This window comes from Lithohypha guttulata (assembly GCF_036872675.1).
Source record: "Lithohypha guttulata strain CCFEE 5908 chromosome Unknown scaffold_3, whole genome shotgun sequence".
In the NCBI taxonomy this organism is placed as follows: domain Eukaryota; kingdom Fungi; phylum Ascomycota; class Eurotiomycetes; order Chaetothyriales; family Trichomeriaceae; genus Lithohypha; species Lithohypha guttulata.
In genome coordinates, this window is record NW_027042752.1 from 2706108 (window position 1) to 2721830 (window position 15723).

The 15723-nt window shown below is 49.1% G+C and overlaps 5 protein-coding genes across 5 annotated transcripts; 4 read left to right on the forward strand and 1 right to left on the reverse strand.

The window, feature by feature from the left end:
- Positions 1–2237: 2237 nt before the first annotated feature.
- Positions 2238–4410, forward strand: LTR64_004775 (uncharacterized protein; the record flags this gene model as incomplete). Its single annotated transcript, XM_064899119.1, has 2 exons — positions 2238–2257; positions 2547–4410. The coding sequence occupies 2 exons, from the start codon at positions 2238–2240 to the stop codon at positions 4408–4410; spliced, it is 1884 nt and encodes a 627-aa protein (XP_064755076.1).
- A 2114-nt stretch (positions 4411–6524) lies between these two features.
- Positions 6525–7330, forward strand: LTR64_004776 (uncharacterized protein; the record flags this gene model as incomplete). Its single annotated transcript, XM_064899120.1, has 2 exons — positions 6525–6615; positions 6678–7330. 2 exons carry the CDS (start codon positions 6525–6527, stop codon positions 7328–7330), a joined length of 744 nt encoding a protein of 247 aa, XP_064755077.1.
- A 1518-nt stretch (positions 7331–8848) lies between these two features.
- On the forward strand, positions 8849–9513 carry LTR64_004777 (uncharacterized protein; the record flags this gene model as incomplete). The annotated part of the gene is made up of 3 exons (XM_064899121.1): positions 8849–8952; positions 9002–9368; positions 9418–9513. 3 exons carry the CDS (start codon positions 8849–8851, stop codon positions 9511–9513), a joined length of 567 nt encoding a protein of 188 aa, XP_064755078.1.
- A 584-nt stretch (positions 9514–10097) lies between these two features.
- Positions 10098–11438, forward strand: LTR64_004778 (uncharacterized protein; the record flags this gene model as incomplete). The annotated part of the gene is made up of 1 exon (XM_064899122.1): positions 10098–11438. One exon carries the CDS (start codon positions 10098–10100, stop codon positions 11436–11438), a length of 1341 nt encoding a protein of 446 aa, XP_064755079.1.
- A 576-nt stretch (positions 11439–12014) lies between these two features.
- SEY1 (Dynamin-like GTPase that mediates homotypic ER fusion) lies at positions 12015–14791 on the reverse strand (the record flags this gene model as incomplete). The annotated part of the gene is made up of 3 exons (XM_064899123.1): positions 12015–12313; positions 12364–14549; positions 14598–14791. 3 exons carry the CDS (start codon positions 14789–14791, stop codon positions 12015–12017), a joined length of 2679 nt encoding a protein of 892 aa, XP_064755080.1.
- Positions 14792–15723: the final 932 nt, after the last annotated feature.

Below are 15723 nucleotides of genomic sequence, written 5' to 3' on the forward strand. Positions count from 1 at the left end.
TTAATCCACATCAGCAGAAATGGTCGGCAAGGTCCGCACGCTTACCCGACATTGAACCAGCAAGGTGGCTCCGAACTACTGTAGCAAGTGCGCTGCCACTGCAGTGTGCTCGCCTTCAATCTTGTCTTCGACAGTGGCCAGGATTGGATAGTGTCACGCCTACGTTCTGTGGCTCCCTCCATATTTCCACCAAGCTGTGGCAAGTGTCGATAGCCAATTCTACACGATAATGCTGCGTCCAAGATATCTTGAACAAGCATTCTCTCAGATTTTCCAGGAGATACTCCCTGAAGTTGGTGAGCTATCTCGAGCCTGATACGTATTGCTAATTGAACACCTACTTCCTGATCTGTATTCAAGAACGACTGTATCAACCTCGAAATGTTGTAACGACCTTTTTGGACACGACATGCTCGGTGCTCGGTTAGCTCTGAGTGATCCCGGTATCCCGCGTACAAGCTAGCGAAGCTGCTGTTTTCGACACGTTCACGATTCATGACTACCCTTCCTCCAAACATCGATGCACTTTTCGTCTGGTTCCTCGTCCTTAGCGTTCGCGCAAGGTATGCCCCTGACACTTGCACGACACGAACAACCAGGCAAGATAGCTGGCTTGGTCAAAGAGGCGAGGGTCGATTGCATCCCACTAGAGACATTTTTAGCTTTCGAGCAGTGAACCCGCGAAACAGCCCTTGTGACTAGCTACGCAATGTGCCCAGCTGCATGCTATCTTTCAGCATCTTTTCTCAAACTTCGTCGCGGCCTTCGCTTCAAGCAGGAGCCATCTCCACCGATACATAATCCCCACTGCTCCATCCACCTCTGGCTTCCTTGCTAGCGTCATCTACTCCACTACAGCCCATGTTGCGTTCTCAGCTAGTCCGGCTATCCCTGCACTGCGACATGAGAGGCAAAACAGATTCTTGGACCGACACTATCCTGGCCCAAGGACAATTTCGCAGCAAGCGCGGTTGTTCCACATCGTTGTGTTTGGGCTGCAACTATGCTATTACATGCAGCTTGACCTTCTTGGTCGAACCTGCACTCGTACATATGTATGCCACTTAGTCCAATTCACTCCACTTGTCCCTGACTCGTCTAACAAGCTGGCATGCCATCACCATGGTCATTGATGAAATCAAGACACGGCACGTCCGTTCTGAAGCAGAAATCCTGACTGGCAACTTGAGAGTTGTTGTTCGAGCATGACCTTAGACGATGGATTCATTCTAGATCTGCACTTCATACGCTATCTCTCAAGCAAGCTGGCGAGGAGCAACAATTCCTGGCCACTCACTAACCTCTTCCTGCGGCTCGCTGGTCTTTCGAGCAGAAGTGCTTTCTGGTATAGTGACTGCGAGGCTACCAGTACTTTTGCTCCCGCGGCTCAATCGTCCCGTCCGACCCAGACAGTATTGCAGGATCGTGTCTGTCGTCCACTGGTATCATCGTCATCAATTCAAACTCATATCTACCATCTGTTCTAGGCCGACGAATGCAAACTTCGTTGCCCATCGCGTTGTCTGAGCTCCGTGTGCAGTGGAGTGAGCAGCTGGGATGCAAACACTACAGACGCCGTATGTGTGGTAAAGGCAAAACTTTGCAAGGCTTTGGCACGAATTTCAGCATTTGCGAAATTTCGAGCCTTGGAAAAAAGCAGTGTGCGTTGCTACTGTACAAGTCACCGTCGAAATCAAAGACTCTTTGAGTCCTCTCCTTGATCTTATGGACCATTCCAACGATCGCCCTCAGTCGTCTGACGGGCTAGAGCACAGCAGAAAACCGCAACTACCTAACTTCGATAACTTTGTTCGTGCAGTCGGACACCCAGATTTGGCATATCGAGGTCCCTTTCGTCTAGACACAGCTTTCACAAGTCCGCTAAATGGTCAGTCATCCTTGCCAACACCCCCCTCGACCAGTGGTAGCCGTGGAAGCTGGCTCGTAACGGAAAGCAGGCAGCATGACCCTCAGTCAGCAATACTTGAGGACCATAACTTCCCGCCGGTTGACGCCCACCGTAGAGCAAGCTTCGCTGTTTCTATTGAGTCGCGCTACCACCCACGACCTAGTCGTGCCTGTTCAAGTACGCTCTCTAGTGCTCACCCAGATCTGATGAATTGGCAACATGGACGAGTTATGCGAGAAGATGAAGTTCCTGGCAAGGGCAGATGCTATGTCTATGACGATGGTAGTGTCTGTCCAAAAGAAGTTGACGGCGATACAGTAAACCCAAAATGGGGTACGACCAAAGCAGGTATGTTGGCACATGTGGACGACCTACTCAAGAACCTGTGCTGACTGACACAGGCAAGCCTCGTAAAAGACTCAGTCAAGCTTGCAGCAGCTGCAGAGAAAAGAAGATCCGTTGCGACGGCCCCTGTGGTCCAGGACTATCGAAATGTTCACAATGCCTACGCTCTAACAGAACGTGCATATTCCAGGGTGGCACAAAGTGAGTTTAAAACTTGCCCAGATTCCGCCTGCCCCTCCAATAATTCTGGCTACTCTCTGCAGCTACTGACGCGCGCTTGTACTAGCTCTAGGCAAGGCCACAGAAGCCCAAAGCTCCATACTTCCACCAACTCTCCGGGCGGAATGCATGCCAATTCACCCAAAGATTATTTCTACTCCCGCAAATCATCTCTTGCACTTACTGAGGCATCAACGCCAACAGATGTTGCTCATCAGATATCTTCGAAGTTGGCCGAGGTCACGAACGAGGTATCGTCACCGATCATGTCGGAAAACCATGTCTCTGATGCACCGACGCCGTCAAAAAGGCAAAGAGTAAACACTGAGGCTCCCCACGATGGACGGAAAGTCACATCTTTTGATGCTGCTTCCAGTGCAACCAGAAACGAGATCTACACGGAGGGGTTCGCACCACACACAGATCCAGTTCTTGCCAACGATAGACTGACAAGACACTACTTAAATGCTTTCATGGAACACGTCAATACATCGACGTTCGAAATCTTTCCGCCCGAACGCTTCATGGGATGGGCACTGAACCACTCTCCGAAGTCACTATGTGATCGCCTAGTACTTTATGCAATGATGGCCTTCGGAACCATCCACAGCACCGATAGAGATCGAGCTTCCCACAGGATGGTCTACAAGGAGATTGTGTATCGCGAGCTTGATCAAGTCGAGTCACGGTATTGCTTGCAGACTGTGCACATCTTGCATTTCCTGGCATTTGCCGAATTTGCAGACGGAAACCCAAAAGCATTCTCGCTTTTTGCAAGATGCGTCGGGGCAATGGCAGTCATGCAACTTAACATCGAGCAGTCTAGTCAGCAGGAAGAGACTCCATATGGCTTTTCTCCGACAGTGTATGCCGAGTGCCGACGCAGGACATACTATGCGATCTCTTGTACAGATACCTTCTCTTGCATTAGCAAAGGCGATCCGAAAATGCTTCAGAACAGCGACATATTTCTCCGGCTACCGTGCGCGAGACAGCTGTACGAAGAGGATCGTATTCCTGAATTGCCGGTCTTTGACCAGGACTATGTGATTCCCAAATCAGTCACGCAACAGGATTATTTCGTGATGGGTGACATGGTCTGGCTCCTGCAAATCGCAACAATCTGCAGCGAGATACAATTGAACGTGTGGCGACATCAACAATGCATCAAGGTAGGACGACGTTACGTACTAGATCGTAGTACAAGACAGAAGCTAAAAGAGAAACTCGACTGGTGGTCAGATGCTTATGAGGACGCCATGCGTGCAAAAGAAAGCAGATCGGACAAGGAAAGCGACAAACACTTGAACAATCGATATGACAGCGATAGATCACGAAAGTTCGCTGGCCTGGATGTACTTTACCATTATGCTCACATGGAGCTCAATCGACGAGTACACCATGGAGACTTGAGCGAAAGAGAAATTATGTCACATGCCAGGAGTGCGAACGTACACGCGGTAGAACTTCTCAAGCTTGCTCAGCAGATACAACAACGAGATGGATACAATGTGAGAGATCACACGATTGTAACGAGGGGGGTGCTTACAGGATACGCAATACATACGGCAATCGACATTGTCACTGCTGCTGGCAAAACAGTCGATATACTCGAGCCAGCCAGTAAGATTATGAGCTTAATGTACAGCTCGTCGCAGCTGCTGGAACAGCTTACGAATTGGTGGATAAGTGCCAGACAACAGCATGCGTTCGTCAAGGAAAGGATTCAACTTGTTTGGCAGAAGGCACAGGTTGCTCTTAGCGAGCAGAGGCCATACTTCTATTGCTCGCATCCAATGGTTCAGGTGGTAGATACGGACTTCGACTTGATCTACGGTACTAACCGCAAGCAATATTTGCGTGCAGCATACAGTATCACAACCACTCTCAGTGACTTTGAAGTCTACAACATCAACACAGCGATGAAAAAGGTTTAGAAAAAGACGTATTGGCACTGTTTGGGATTAGGAATCGGTTGACCTGATTAGCACAAGGTGTTCTCGGCGCATTGAGGAGGGAGCGATGAAGATTGCAGACGACGTAAATAATGCTTCGATACCCATGGGCACGACGAAAGAAGGTTATGGAGAAAATATTGGCTGTGAGGTGATCTCGTAACCAAGCACACGACGATACTAATAGTACATAATTTTGATCATGAGGACAACAGATTTACTCTACTTCACTCATTTACGGAAACACGGAAACACGTAGGGGAGTTTAGGCATCTAAAGTGAGGAGATACCCCAGAAGACTAGGAATTTAGGCTTCTGTCTACGGTTTGCCCGGTTAAGCACTCTTGATGCCTGGCTCGTCCGCATGCGGCCTGTAAACAATTGTCTTTCACTCACTCACTTGCTTCACCTTCCGTCCGAGCTCAGTCTGTACAGGTCGAGTTCTGGGACGGCTCGAGATACGCATAGAGCATTTAGGTTTTGCGCTCTTGAATTTCTGGGCGAGTGGTTAGGCACATCTTCGCTCCTCGACTCCTCCTGATCCGTACCCAATGTCTACGCAAACAGCATTATCGCCGATATCGAATGCCGGCAGCCAGGTAGCACGAGCCGCCACAAACGCTCTAAGTCAAGCACCTCTCCCTCGAAATGCAACAAGATCAACACCACAACCAGTCGCGCCTTCACCAGGCAGATTTCGCCATCCTCGCGCGGCAGAAATAGCAAAGAGAAGGCTTGCGACGTCGTTCACAACTCAAAACATACAGACGGCTGTCTTGAACACAGTGGTATTACTGGCTACCTTCTTCGCAAGTGGCTGGGTACATAGAGTGCTTGATCCGGCCATCAAGCAAGCTCAACTGGACACAATCGCAATAGACACGTCCACGATCCTGAATATACTCAGATTGATACTGGTTTCTAATCTGTATTTCAGTCTCAGACCGGTGCTGCCATACTTTGGCGCTCCAGATGAGATCGAAGATATTCCTTTGACTCCTTCTCAACGCGCCTTATTGGGTCTTCCACGATCTCAATCAAATACCCCAGGCTCAGAGAAGCCTGGAAATTACATTACTCCACCCCGATTTCAAAGATCTTCACCTTCTCCATTCACAGGTACACCTCGACCAGGGGCTACTGGGAGAAGCGTTTCCGCGAACTACTCAGCTTCACCACTCTCTACGTCGCGATATACTGTTGGCTTCTCTCCTACGCCGCAGCAGCCAGGCACAGCAGATCGACGTGTTTCCGACTTGCACTTTTCTTCTCCAAGTCCGTTGTTCTCCAGGAGTCTTGTCAACTCGGCATCATTAAACGAGATTGCACAGAACCCAGATTTTACAGAATCTACACGCTCATTGCTAGATGGCACAACAAGCACGACCTCGTTGGCTAGTAGCTTGAGGAGTTCCCACAGCATGAGAGAAAGAGGAGGGAGACCACAAGTACCAGGAACACCTAGTCCAAGTGCGAGAGAAAAGTCTAGGGTCAAGCTGCAACCTGGGCTGAATTACAAGTGGTTGTACGAAAAGGGACTCAAGGTTGGAAAGAATGGTAACATTGAATACTAAGTCGACTCTAGTAGGGGGAGGAGTCCTTGTATAGTACTTGACCTCCATATGTACAGCAGATTCTGACAAGCGAGGCGTTGATGGTATTGGACAATTCATTATCTTCTACAAAACACCCTAAGAGACACAAGTTGACCAAGGTTCTGATTAGATTGTTTGGAACCAGTAAGTAAGAGAGAACATGGTCTACTACCTTCTGGTTCTCGTGGCTCTTGAATTCTGCCCGGGACCCAAGACGCCTTTCTCCGTCCTGGAACTGTTCTTTATCGGTTTCCTTTCCAGCGCATCATGATTGAAATCTACCCCACGGTTTCGAGATTGCCTGCTTATCTGAAGTTTTGTACGTCTCAATCTCGTTCCTGCCACAACACAGTATGTCTCAAATTCAGCTTGTTGACCACACGTATATGACGCCGTTCGATTGCGGCAGTCGCACGCGACAACAATCACATTACTTCTCGGGTGATCACTAACCACTATTCTACTCGCAAAGTCTGGCTAGTTACGCGACCACTACTCTCAATGGCTTCCTCTAAGCAGGACCAAGTAGCCCGCAACGTCGCAAATCATACGCTATTCAAGAACATGAGCGGCCGCACCGCTTTCTTCTACGGTATGGTTCTGGCTCCTCATCTACTCACTCACTCAGTGAGCAGGGACGCTAATTGCTTATAGGCACGCTCATGGCCCCTCCAGTCCTCTATCGCGTCATCTACGGCACCACGAACCCAGAACCCTGGCAAAAAGCCCTGATCACAGTCCGTCCAGCCCTCCTCAAAAACTATCGCAGACACAAAGTCAAATACGCAGACTATCCCGCCATCATGCCGCACTCTGCCACTTCCGCCGTCCGAGGCTCCCTCGTCACAGGCCTGCTAGACGAAGATATCCGGCGCCTGGATATCTTTGAAGGAGACCAGTATACGAGGGAGAAAGTGGGTGTCTTGCTACTGAAAGATACTGCGCTGGATCAAGCGATTGATGAAGAGAGGTTGGATGAGTTTGTTGAGGGAGAGGTAGAGGCTGAGACGTACGTTTGGAGTGATAGTCCTGAGGCGTTAGAAGGGGAAGAATGGGATTTCGAGGAATTTCGGAGGGAGAAGATGTGGGCTTGGGTTGGGGAGTCGAGAGCAGGAGGGGGAACTGAAGTGAATGTAGAAGTGGATCAGGGTTTTGCGGATGTGGATCGAGATGTTGCTGATCGGAAGCAGGAAGAGCAGGGACGACGTGATCCTACTGGTGGGAGAGGTGTGAATGGACGTATTACGAGGGAGTTGGAGACTGCGCAAGAGAAGAAAACAAAAGATATGGAAGAGGCTGCTGTATGATGTGCTGGACATTCTGTTAGCTTTCAGAGTCTACCTGGGGGGATGTTCGTGTCAAGACGAAGAGAATGATAGACCAAGAATAGAGGACAGCTATAATGGAAGCAAGAATATGACCGTGACAGATATTCCAAGACGCTGTTCAACTCAACGACACTGCTTCTTGAGGTATGTTTCTTTGAATATGTACCTGTACCGAGAGCTCTTACTTGACCTGGCTCGCCTACGTATTCCTCGAAGTGACCACGCCCAAGCAGACTCAACCATCGAATAAAACGCCAACACCAAACAAAATGGGTATTCGAAGCCAGACCAGATTCAATACCTCATGCCAGAATACTCCTGCTCGTTCTTCTGCTAATTCATGAGCTCCCTTTTCCCAAATCCTATTTACGATCTCTATTTCCCAATCCCTCCTCACCACTCACATCGTCCCGTACCTATTCCCACCACTCTGCACACGTTCCGAATACACCCCCGGCGCAGCATGTCCTGTCGACATGCCATCTCGTGCTCTCGACCTCCGATCAAAGTAGACGTATTCAACGTAGAACGCGTGTATGTGGCCGGGGATATAGCCCAGTAGAGTCAAGCAGAGGTTTATGAAGAAGTCCGCGCCACAGCCTGCGACCATGAGGACGCCGATGGGTGGGAGGAGGATGGTGATGAGGACGATTAAGAGGGCTGGGGCTGCGTCTGAGGCCATGGTTTGTGGTGATTGTTGTGGTTTCTGGTGATAGTTTCGAAAAGTTGATGTTTCTGCGAGGATATGTAGACTGTGCGATTTTGACGCGATGTGTTGAAGCTATGTTCTGTATGTGTGTTGATTCAACAGCGGGGATTCACAAGCAGTTTAACAGTTTATATGCGCAGGCGACAGTGTCTCATGTGGCACAGCCAGTCGTTCTTGCTCTGGCGACTATTTGTTTATTCAATCAAGCACGACGTCATATCTGAACGCCGTCGCGTAAGAACTTCGTTTTGTGACCGCTACAAAGTGGAAAAAAGCGAGTATCGAAGGTCATAATTGGAGGATCATGCGCCACATCGTATCTGCTGATTTCCAGAAAGAACTCCTCTGCACAGCCATCTCTTCTTCGAGCGAGTCTCGTGTTGTGGCCTTTACTATTGGTCTGCAAACATGATTTGCTCTCCGCATAGGACTCTTTCTCGGGAGAGTTGCCCTTCTCTCTGATCATGAGAAGTACTCACTATCCTGGCAGAATGACAGGGAGTGTGAATGAACACGAGTGTCGTTGATGTACTCAAGCAGAGTAGTCGTGTTGACCAGGCTCAATTCGTGGATTTGGCTGTGTGACCGTGTCGCTCGGCTGTTGGAGGCGGCACGACATGAGGAGAAAGCTTACCTGCACGCCTGTGTATTGAACAAGGTACAACTCAGCTACAGGCAAAGTGCTTCTTTGAGAATCTTCAAAGCTCGAATCTTTATGCACGACGTGCATTACTAAGGTCACGTTCAAACCATTTTATTGCTTGACTCTCCGCTCTTGGGCTGTTGCGATGTCGTATGAAGGCACTACAGAAGAGGTAGATCTGGCGAAATACCCCAAGGCCAGAGCTCTCTACGATAACTGTCTAGAATTTTTTGACCAAGTTCAAAACTTGTCAGTCAAGAGCTGGCATCTAATCCTTAACCAACTAACAGCTCACCAGAACCCCTGGTCACGAGCTAGAAGCTTTTCTGAACAGTAATTATGGTCCAGGTAACCCAATATACGAAAACATCTGCAAGTACGTCAAGATAGGTCTTGAGGAGGGATGGTGTGCAAACATCGAAATGGATGGTCGAAAATACAGACGATCGAAGATCAAACTCCCTTGTCCCGAGACCAGGTTCTTCTCTATCACGACTGTATACATGGACAGTCAGGACGAATATTCAGGCCAGTATCACTCACATCCATATGGCGAGATAAATTGTGTGATCCAGCTCGACGATGCTGCCGAGTTGAAAGGTATGCAGGGCTGGCAGGGTGCTGGATGGACAAGTCCTGGTGCTGGGACACATCACTATCCTCAGGTACGTTTGCCAAGAGGCCCCGACTTCGTGCTGACAAGGACATTGCCAGGTGCGGAAAGGGGCACTAGTCGCTCTGTTCTTCCTGCCAGCTGGACGTATCAGCTATTCTGCCACTCCAGATATGCCACAACCACATTGCATTTGAAAAGACCAACCCCCTTCTTTTTGTCCACGATTGTTCATTTCACATGCATTCGGGCTCTCATACGGTATGCTTTTAACGACCTGGTTGTTCTGTATTCTTCCCAAGGTATACTTGTATTGCCGAGTCGAAACGGAGCTGTGGCTGTAGGGGAACCAGGCACCTGTGCTAAGCATATCAATGTCAAGCTTGTTTTTGCTAAGTTCTAATCGGGACTAGCCTCGGTCGCTTCCTTCATGTTCTGGTCCGAATCCTGCTTCGGATCCAATCAGATGTGTACAGCATGTATGGACAAGACAGTCTTTCTCATGTTGGCGGCCCCGACATGGAATATATAGCCATTGCTGAAGCCGACGACTCATTACCTCGTCTCTTGGTCTTCACAAATCTTCGATAGAAGCCTTGATGAAGCTTGACACATCCTCACAAATGACCCGAATTCCTGAAAATTAAGATATATCGCGCACAGCTGCACAAGCCTCCACACTCTAGCATAGATCTTTGGAAGAGCAAGCACTCAAGCAAGATCTTGACTGAGTCCTCAAAGCACACAATAGCTCTTCATTCACCAATTACCCACAGCCACGATGCTTGACATAGCAATAACAGGTGCTGGGCCTGTTGGTCTGACTCTCGCCCGCCTCCTCCTTCCGTACACATCGCACAGCACCTCGACTCCCACCATTTCCATCACTGTCTTCGAAAAAGATACCTCTCCGACCTCTCGCCTCAGTGTGGGCGGCACTCTAGATTTGCATCCCAAGACTGGCCTTGCAGCAATTCAAGCATGCAACCTCTGGGACGAATTCAGCAAACACGCCCGCTTCGAAGGCGAGGAGATACAATTCTGCGACCGGAACGGGTTCTGTTACATTCACCAAATAGAGATCCCAAAGACACTTCAGGCAGATCATGCACGGCCAGAGATTGATCGCGTAAGACTAATGGAAGTGTTGTTAGGTAGTACACCTGAGGGTATCATTCAGTGGGGAAAGCAGGTAAAGGAAGTGAAGCGGGCGGAAAGTGATGACAAGTGGAGTCTCGTGCTCGGAGACGGAAGTGTTACAAAACCTTTCGACCTTGTCGTTGGTGCGGACGGGGCATGGAGTAAAGTGCGGAAAGCTTTGACTGATGTCGAGCCGTCATTCTCAGGAATCTGTTCCGTGAGTGGTACCATTGACCAGGATAGTGCCGGCGCGAGCTGGGAGCACATCTCGAACATGGTCGGGAAAGGAAGCAATTTCGCTTTCTCGTATGGCAAAAGTATGGTAGGACAACGAATGGGCGATGGAAGCCTGAAGATCGGTTTCGACCAAAAGAGAGAGCCTGCATGGTTGCAGAGCCTCGATGAGAAGTACAAAAGCGACGACGACGCGCTGAAAAGAGCACTTCTAGAAGAGTACAAGGATTGGGTACCCGAGTTTCAGCGATGGATCATAGCCTCAAAGCAGCTGTGGACTTCCTCCTTGTACGAATTGCCAGTTGGGCATCGCTATGAACACCAAAAAGGGATCGTTCTAATCGGCGACAGTGCACATCTGGCCACACCATTTGCTGGCGAGGGCGTCAACGCAGGTATGCGAGACGCTCTCGATCTCGCTGCTGCCATTGAGAGCTCGATCAAGGAGAATCAAGATCTTGATCGGCTAATAGCAGACTTCGAAGAGTCCATGTTTGTTCGTACCAAGGTAGTCATGCAAGACACTATGATGAACAAGGACGGAATGTTTGCCCACGACGCACCGTACTCACTGCTCGCCAATTTTGTTGGTGTTGCAGCGAGGGAGTTTGGGTATGATCTGGATAAAGGCTGGATCTCATGGGTGCCGTTGAGGAGTGCTGCTCGTGGGGTATTTTGGACTATGGGATCTTATGGTGCTGTAAGCAGGAGGGTGAAGGACGCCTTGATAGGACAGAAACCTCTCTGACTTGAGTAACGCGGATCGAGAATCGGGAGGCGAAACGCCAATCCAGGAGTACTTTGTCGCTATATGGCCTTGTTCGAAATCATTTAGCGTTGCAAGCATACAGGGGTAGAAGAGGACCATTAATGGAAACCTGGCAGTGGAGAGACGAATGCCCAACCCATAGTCGACCAGACAAAGTGACGATGGCTAGCGATTTCTGAAGCTCCATGTAGATATGCTTCGCAGCTGTTACCAGGCTGTGGATGTTCGTATCTCGAAAGATCGCTCCTTCGAATGTGAAGTATTCAGACTTTGGAGCCTAAGGAATTGACATATCCCCTGAGTCGTGCTTGCTGCGGCTCTTCACTCCATGTTGATAAGTCAAGACGGGCAAACTCGTCTTGAAGATATGTGAGACGCCTGATGTGAAAGGCAAAAGGATGCAGTTGAAATGTTCACTTCATACTGCTCGTGATCTATACCTACTGTCAGCTATACCAAGTCATGCTATGGCTAGTACGTCGCTCAATGATTCGCTATACAAAATACCTACCAACAGTGATCACGGCTCGCCACTATCCTACTTCTTCAAAGCCATCATATGTCCTCCACATCCTCCTCTTCGACCTTCGCCTTCCTTGAACTTGTGCCACCGCTACTCCTCGAGCTGTTCATACTCTTAAGCTCGAAGCTGTCGGGAGTCATGCCTATTGCTTGGCGACCCGTTTCCGAGGACTCGAGGAATTCTCGTAGACGTTTTTTGCCTTCTTCTAGAGCTTGTGTGCCTGCCGCGTTGGACATGTTCATGATTGGACCCCAGAGGTTCAAGGTCCAGGTGACGTAGGCTGCGGCGCCGAGCATGGCAAGGAAGATGAAATAAACTGGGTTGCGGAGGACTAGGAAAGTAGTTAGCAGATATTGATAACAGGGAAAATGGATGACATACCAGCAACCAGTTCATTCCAGCCCAGTGCCAATAGAATAGCGTAGAAGTAGAGTGGAACACTCTGCATACCGCTGACGGTCGATCGCTTCGCTTCGACAAACACACCCTCAGCTGCCTTTTTGAACCGCACAGTGAGGTCCTGCCTTTTCGTTTCGGAAAGCATAGTAGTTTCCTCTTCCAAACTTTTGCCTTCCTCCTCGTCTATGCCCCCAATTGGTACAAGATCCTCCTCATCAGCTCCTGTTGCCGATGGTGGTGCATTTCCAATCCAGTCATCAAGAGGTGGTGGCTTCCCGCCTGCTTGTGACAATCTGAACTTTGACAGCAGAGGGATAAGTGTCAAGGTGCTTTCTCGTGCCGACCTGAACAAGCCGTCCATATCGTCTGTAGGTCTCCATATTCGAGGTACACCAGCTTCGTCGTACCTAAATTTGTCTTCGAAGTTCTCCCTCAGTTTTAGCAAAAGATTGCCTTCCATCATTTCTTCATCAATCTTAGCCCGTAAAGCAGTCCACGATTTTCGTCGCAGCCTCCACTTCCCGACCTCGATCTCGTCTTCTGATGCATCGAAAGCACGTGCACGATCTGAGAAGCGCTTTTCGGCCTCTGTGACTGTTGTGGTGAATACAGTCCATATCCTATCCCAAATTTGTTGCTCTGAAGGTTTGTCTCCTGATTCACCATCTGGCGCGCCAGAGCCTCCACGACCGGAGCCGATAGCATTGAACTCTAGTCCCACGCTATCATTCAGCTTGCTCTTTACCCACCGCTCAACTCTCGTCGCAAGTCGTCTCATCTCATCACGACGAAGCTGACCCGACACCTGATCAATCTCTTTCTGAAACAGAGCAGATTCCTGCTTGTAACTTGACCATTCTACTCCTTCCAGCACAACAGCCTTAGCTTGAGTTTCATATTCTTTGAGGGCGGCTTGCTTTTGCCTAGAGACAATCTCGGCAAAATCGTAGGCTGCACCTTTCTTTTGACCAGCTTTGACTTCATTCGACACTGCTTCCGAGAATTTCGAGATGCCGTTTTTATGAGCAGCAGTAAGTTGGCCAGCGAAAAGAGCCTTTAACCTCGTGTCGATCTTGCTTTCTAGCTCTGTGCGCTTTCGTTGATAGACGCCTTTGTGGTATCTACCTGCTTCGGTTTCGAAGTCCTGTACAGTCCTGGAACGAGCGGTTGTCATGGCAGCACCGAGACCTTCTATTACCTCATGTTGACCCAAGCTCGCAGCACTTGTTTGCTTGGTCTCAAAAGGTGTAATGGTCTGATCAAAAGCAACCATGACCTCACGCATGATCTCGTCACACCGAAATTGGGCTAGAAGTTCTTGTTGTGTAGGTAGATCCAGGTCCTTGTTGTTGACAATCTGATCCCAAATTCCCTCGGCATAGTGAGGAAGACCGTCGGCAGGTATACGTCTATGATACTCGGACATGAACACACCACTTTCAAATTCGGAACGTAGAGGGTCTCTTCTTGGATCTCGTTGCGCTTCCTTGAACCTGGTAGCCATGTCCTTGACAGCCTGCTCGAACTTTTCTGGAGCATATATCTTGTGAGGCAGGGCAGTGAAAGCAAAGTCAAAGTAATCGTCGATGCTGCTGTTCTCAAGTCCCTGTGGTTTGTTCAATCCGGTCCATATCTTTGCCATATCCTGCATCAAAGTATTTCGCAAGTTCTGCAGGGGTGTTGTGCCTAAAAAGTCTCTGACCACAAAATAAATCAAGCTTCTTGATGTTGTTTTCCTGTCCCTCAAAAAGAGCTGCAAGTTGACTTCAAACACAGTCTTCAACAGACCCATGTTGGCACCCTGATACAAGCCGACTTGGTGTTCCCAGATGTTGACCATCAAGACCTCACTGGTAGCCAGCGCGAAGAGCGAGCTCTTCCTCTCGAAATCCTGGTCCTCACCTCTTTCTCGACCATCAGTACCTTCCACATCCATAACAAGGATGTTGTCTGCCATTCCTTTTATCGACGACTTGTTTTTGGACATCCATATACCTTTTGTGGTCTGCCTTCTTTCTGACTCAGACATGACATTGAAACTCGTTCCAAAGAGTGCGTTAAGGAGGGTCGATTTACCAGTTGACTGCGAACCGAAGACGGATACTAGGTGGTAGTTGAATCCAGAGCGGGCGATGTCTTCATAGGACAGGTACTTCCCTAGATCAGGACTGCTCTTATTAGCTGGCGAAGTCTCCTATACAAATCTAACAACATACTTGAACTCCTTGTCCTCATCGATAACCTGAACACCATGCTCGAAATTGGCATGGCCGTTCTGGCCTCGAGAGGCCATATGGCCATTCACGTCCATCTTTTCTGGCGCCGTAGCAGATCTCATGGACATAGACGGACGACTGGATGATTTATGTTGAGAGATGGGCGACCGTGGAGGTTGTGAGGTTTGTGCCATATCGAATGCGCAGGTGACGGCACACCTAGGCCATATGAATATTCCAGGGAACAATGACCACTCACACAGTATCACTAGCACAAGCGAGGCATGATCCTGGTCATTTCAAACAGGGACGACGTAGTGTGGTGCTTGTGATGTTCTGCGAACACACGTGATACTCAAATAGGCCAGAGTCGCGACATCAGCCAAGAATACGGAGGTTAATATGCAGCGAATTAGCGTAGGCTACGGACGGAAGGTACAAACGTGACAGAGTGCACGAACCAAGCTGGCCATATATAGCTACTTTGAACAAGTTGAAAGCCTCTCAAAACAGACTGAGATAGGTCGACCCATTCTCTGGACTTGACTTGAAGCTCCCCTCCATTCTCTACAACCAACTCGAGGTGCTGAAAGTTCTATACGTCGAGGAACAGCTCGAAAGAGGTGCTGTAGCAAGATATGTACGAGCTGTCACTCATGCCAGTCTTTGTCAATTGATGGGTCCTGCAAACGTGTTTAGTAGAACATAAATCGTGAGCTTCGACCTGCGACTTGCAGACTACCGCGGCTGAAATGTGTAACACGTGGAAGTGGGACAGGCCCTATATCTCAGCAGGAGCAGAACGATAGACGGCCTCCAACTGCTTTCGTGGAAGCTTTGTGAGTCTGATTGAAATCCTGGTTAAAGGATGAATGTTCATGCTCAATATGTACAGCCCAAGTACTACCCCGCCTGAACGCCAATGTAGACAGTGCTATGCTTTTGCTTGGTTCTTCGGAATACCAACATCGGCCTCACCACTAAGTAGTACTCGAGGGCTGTCTGCAAAGATTTGACGATCCCTTAAATGCACGGGCGTGACATTCTTTGGTGTATCTGGGATCTTCTTTTCGAGGCCCTGGCTCCTGTCAGTACTTGCCGCTGTAACCACCAGTTCCTAGCACGT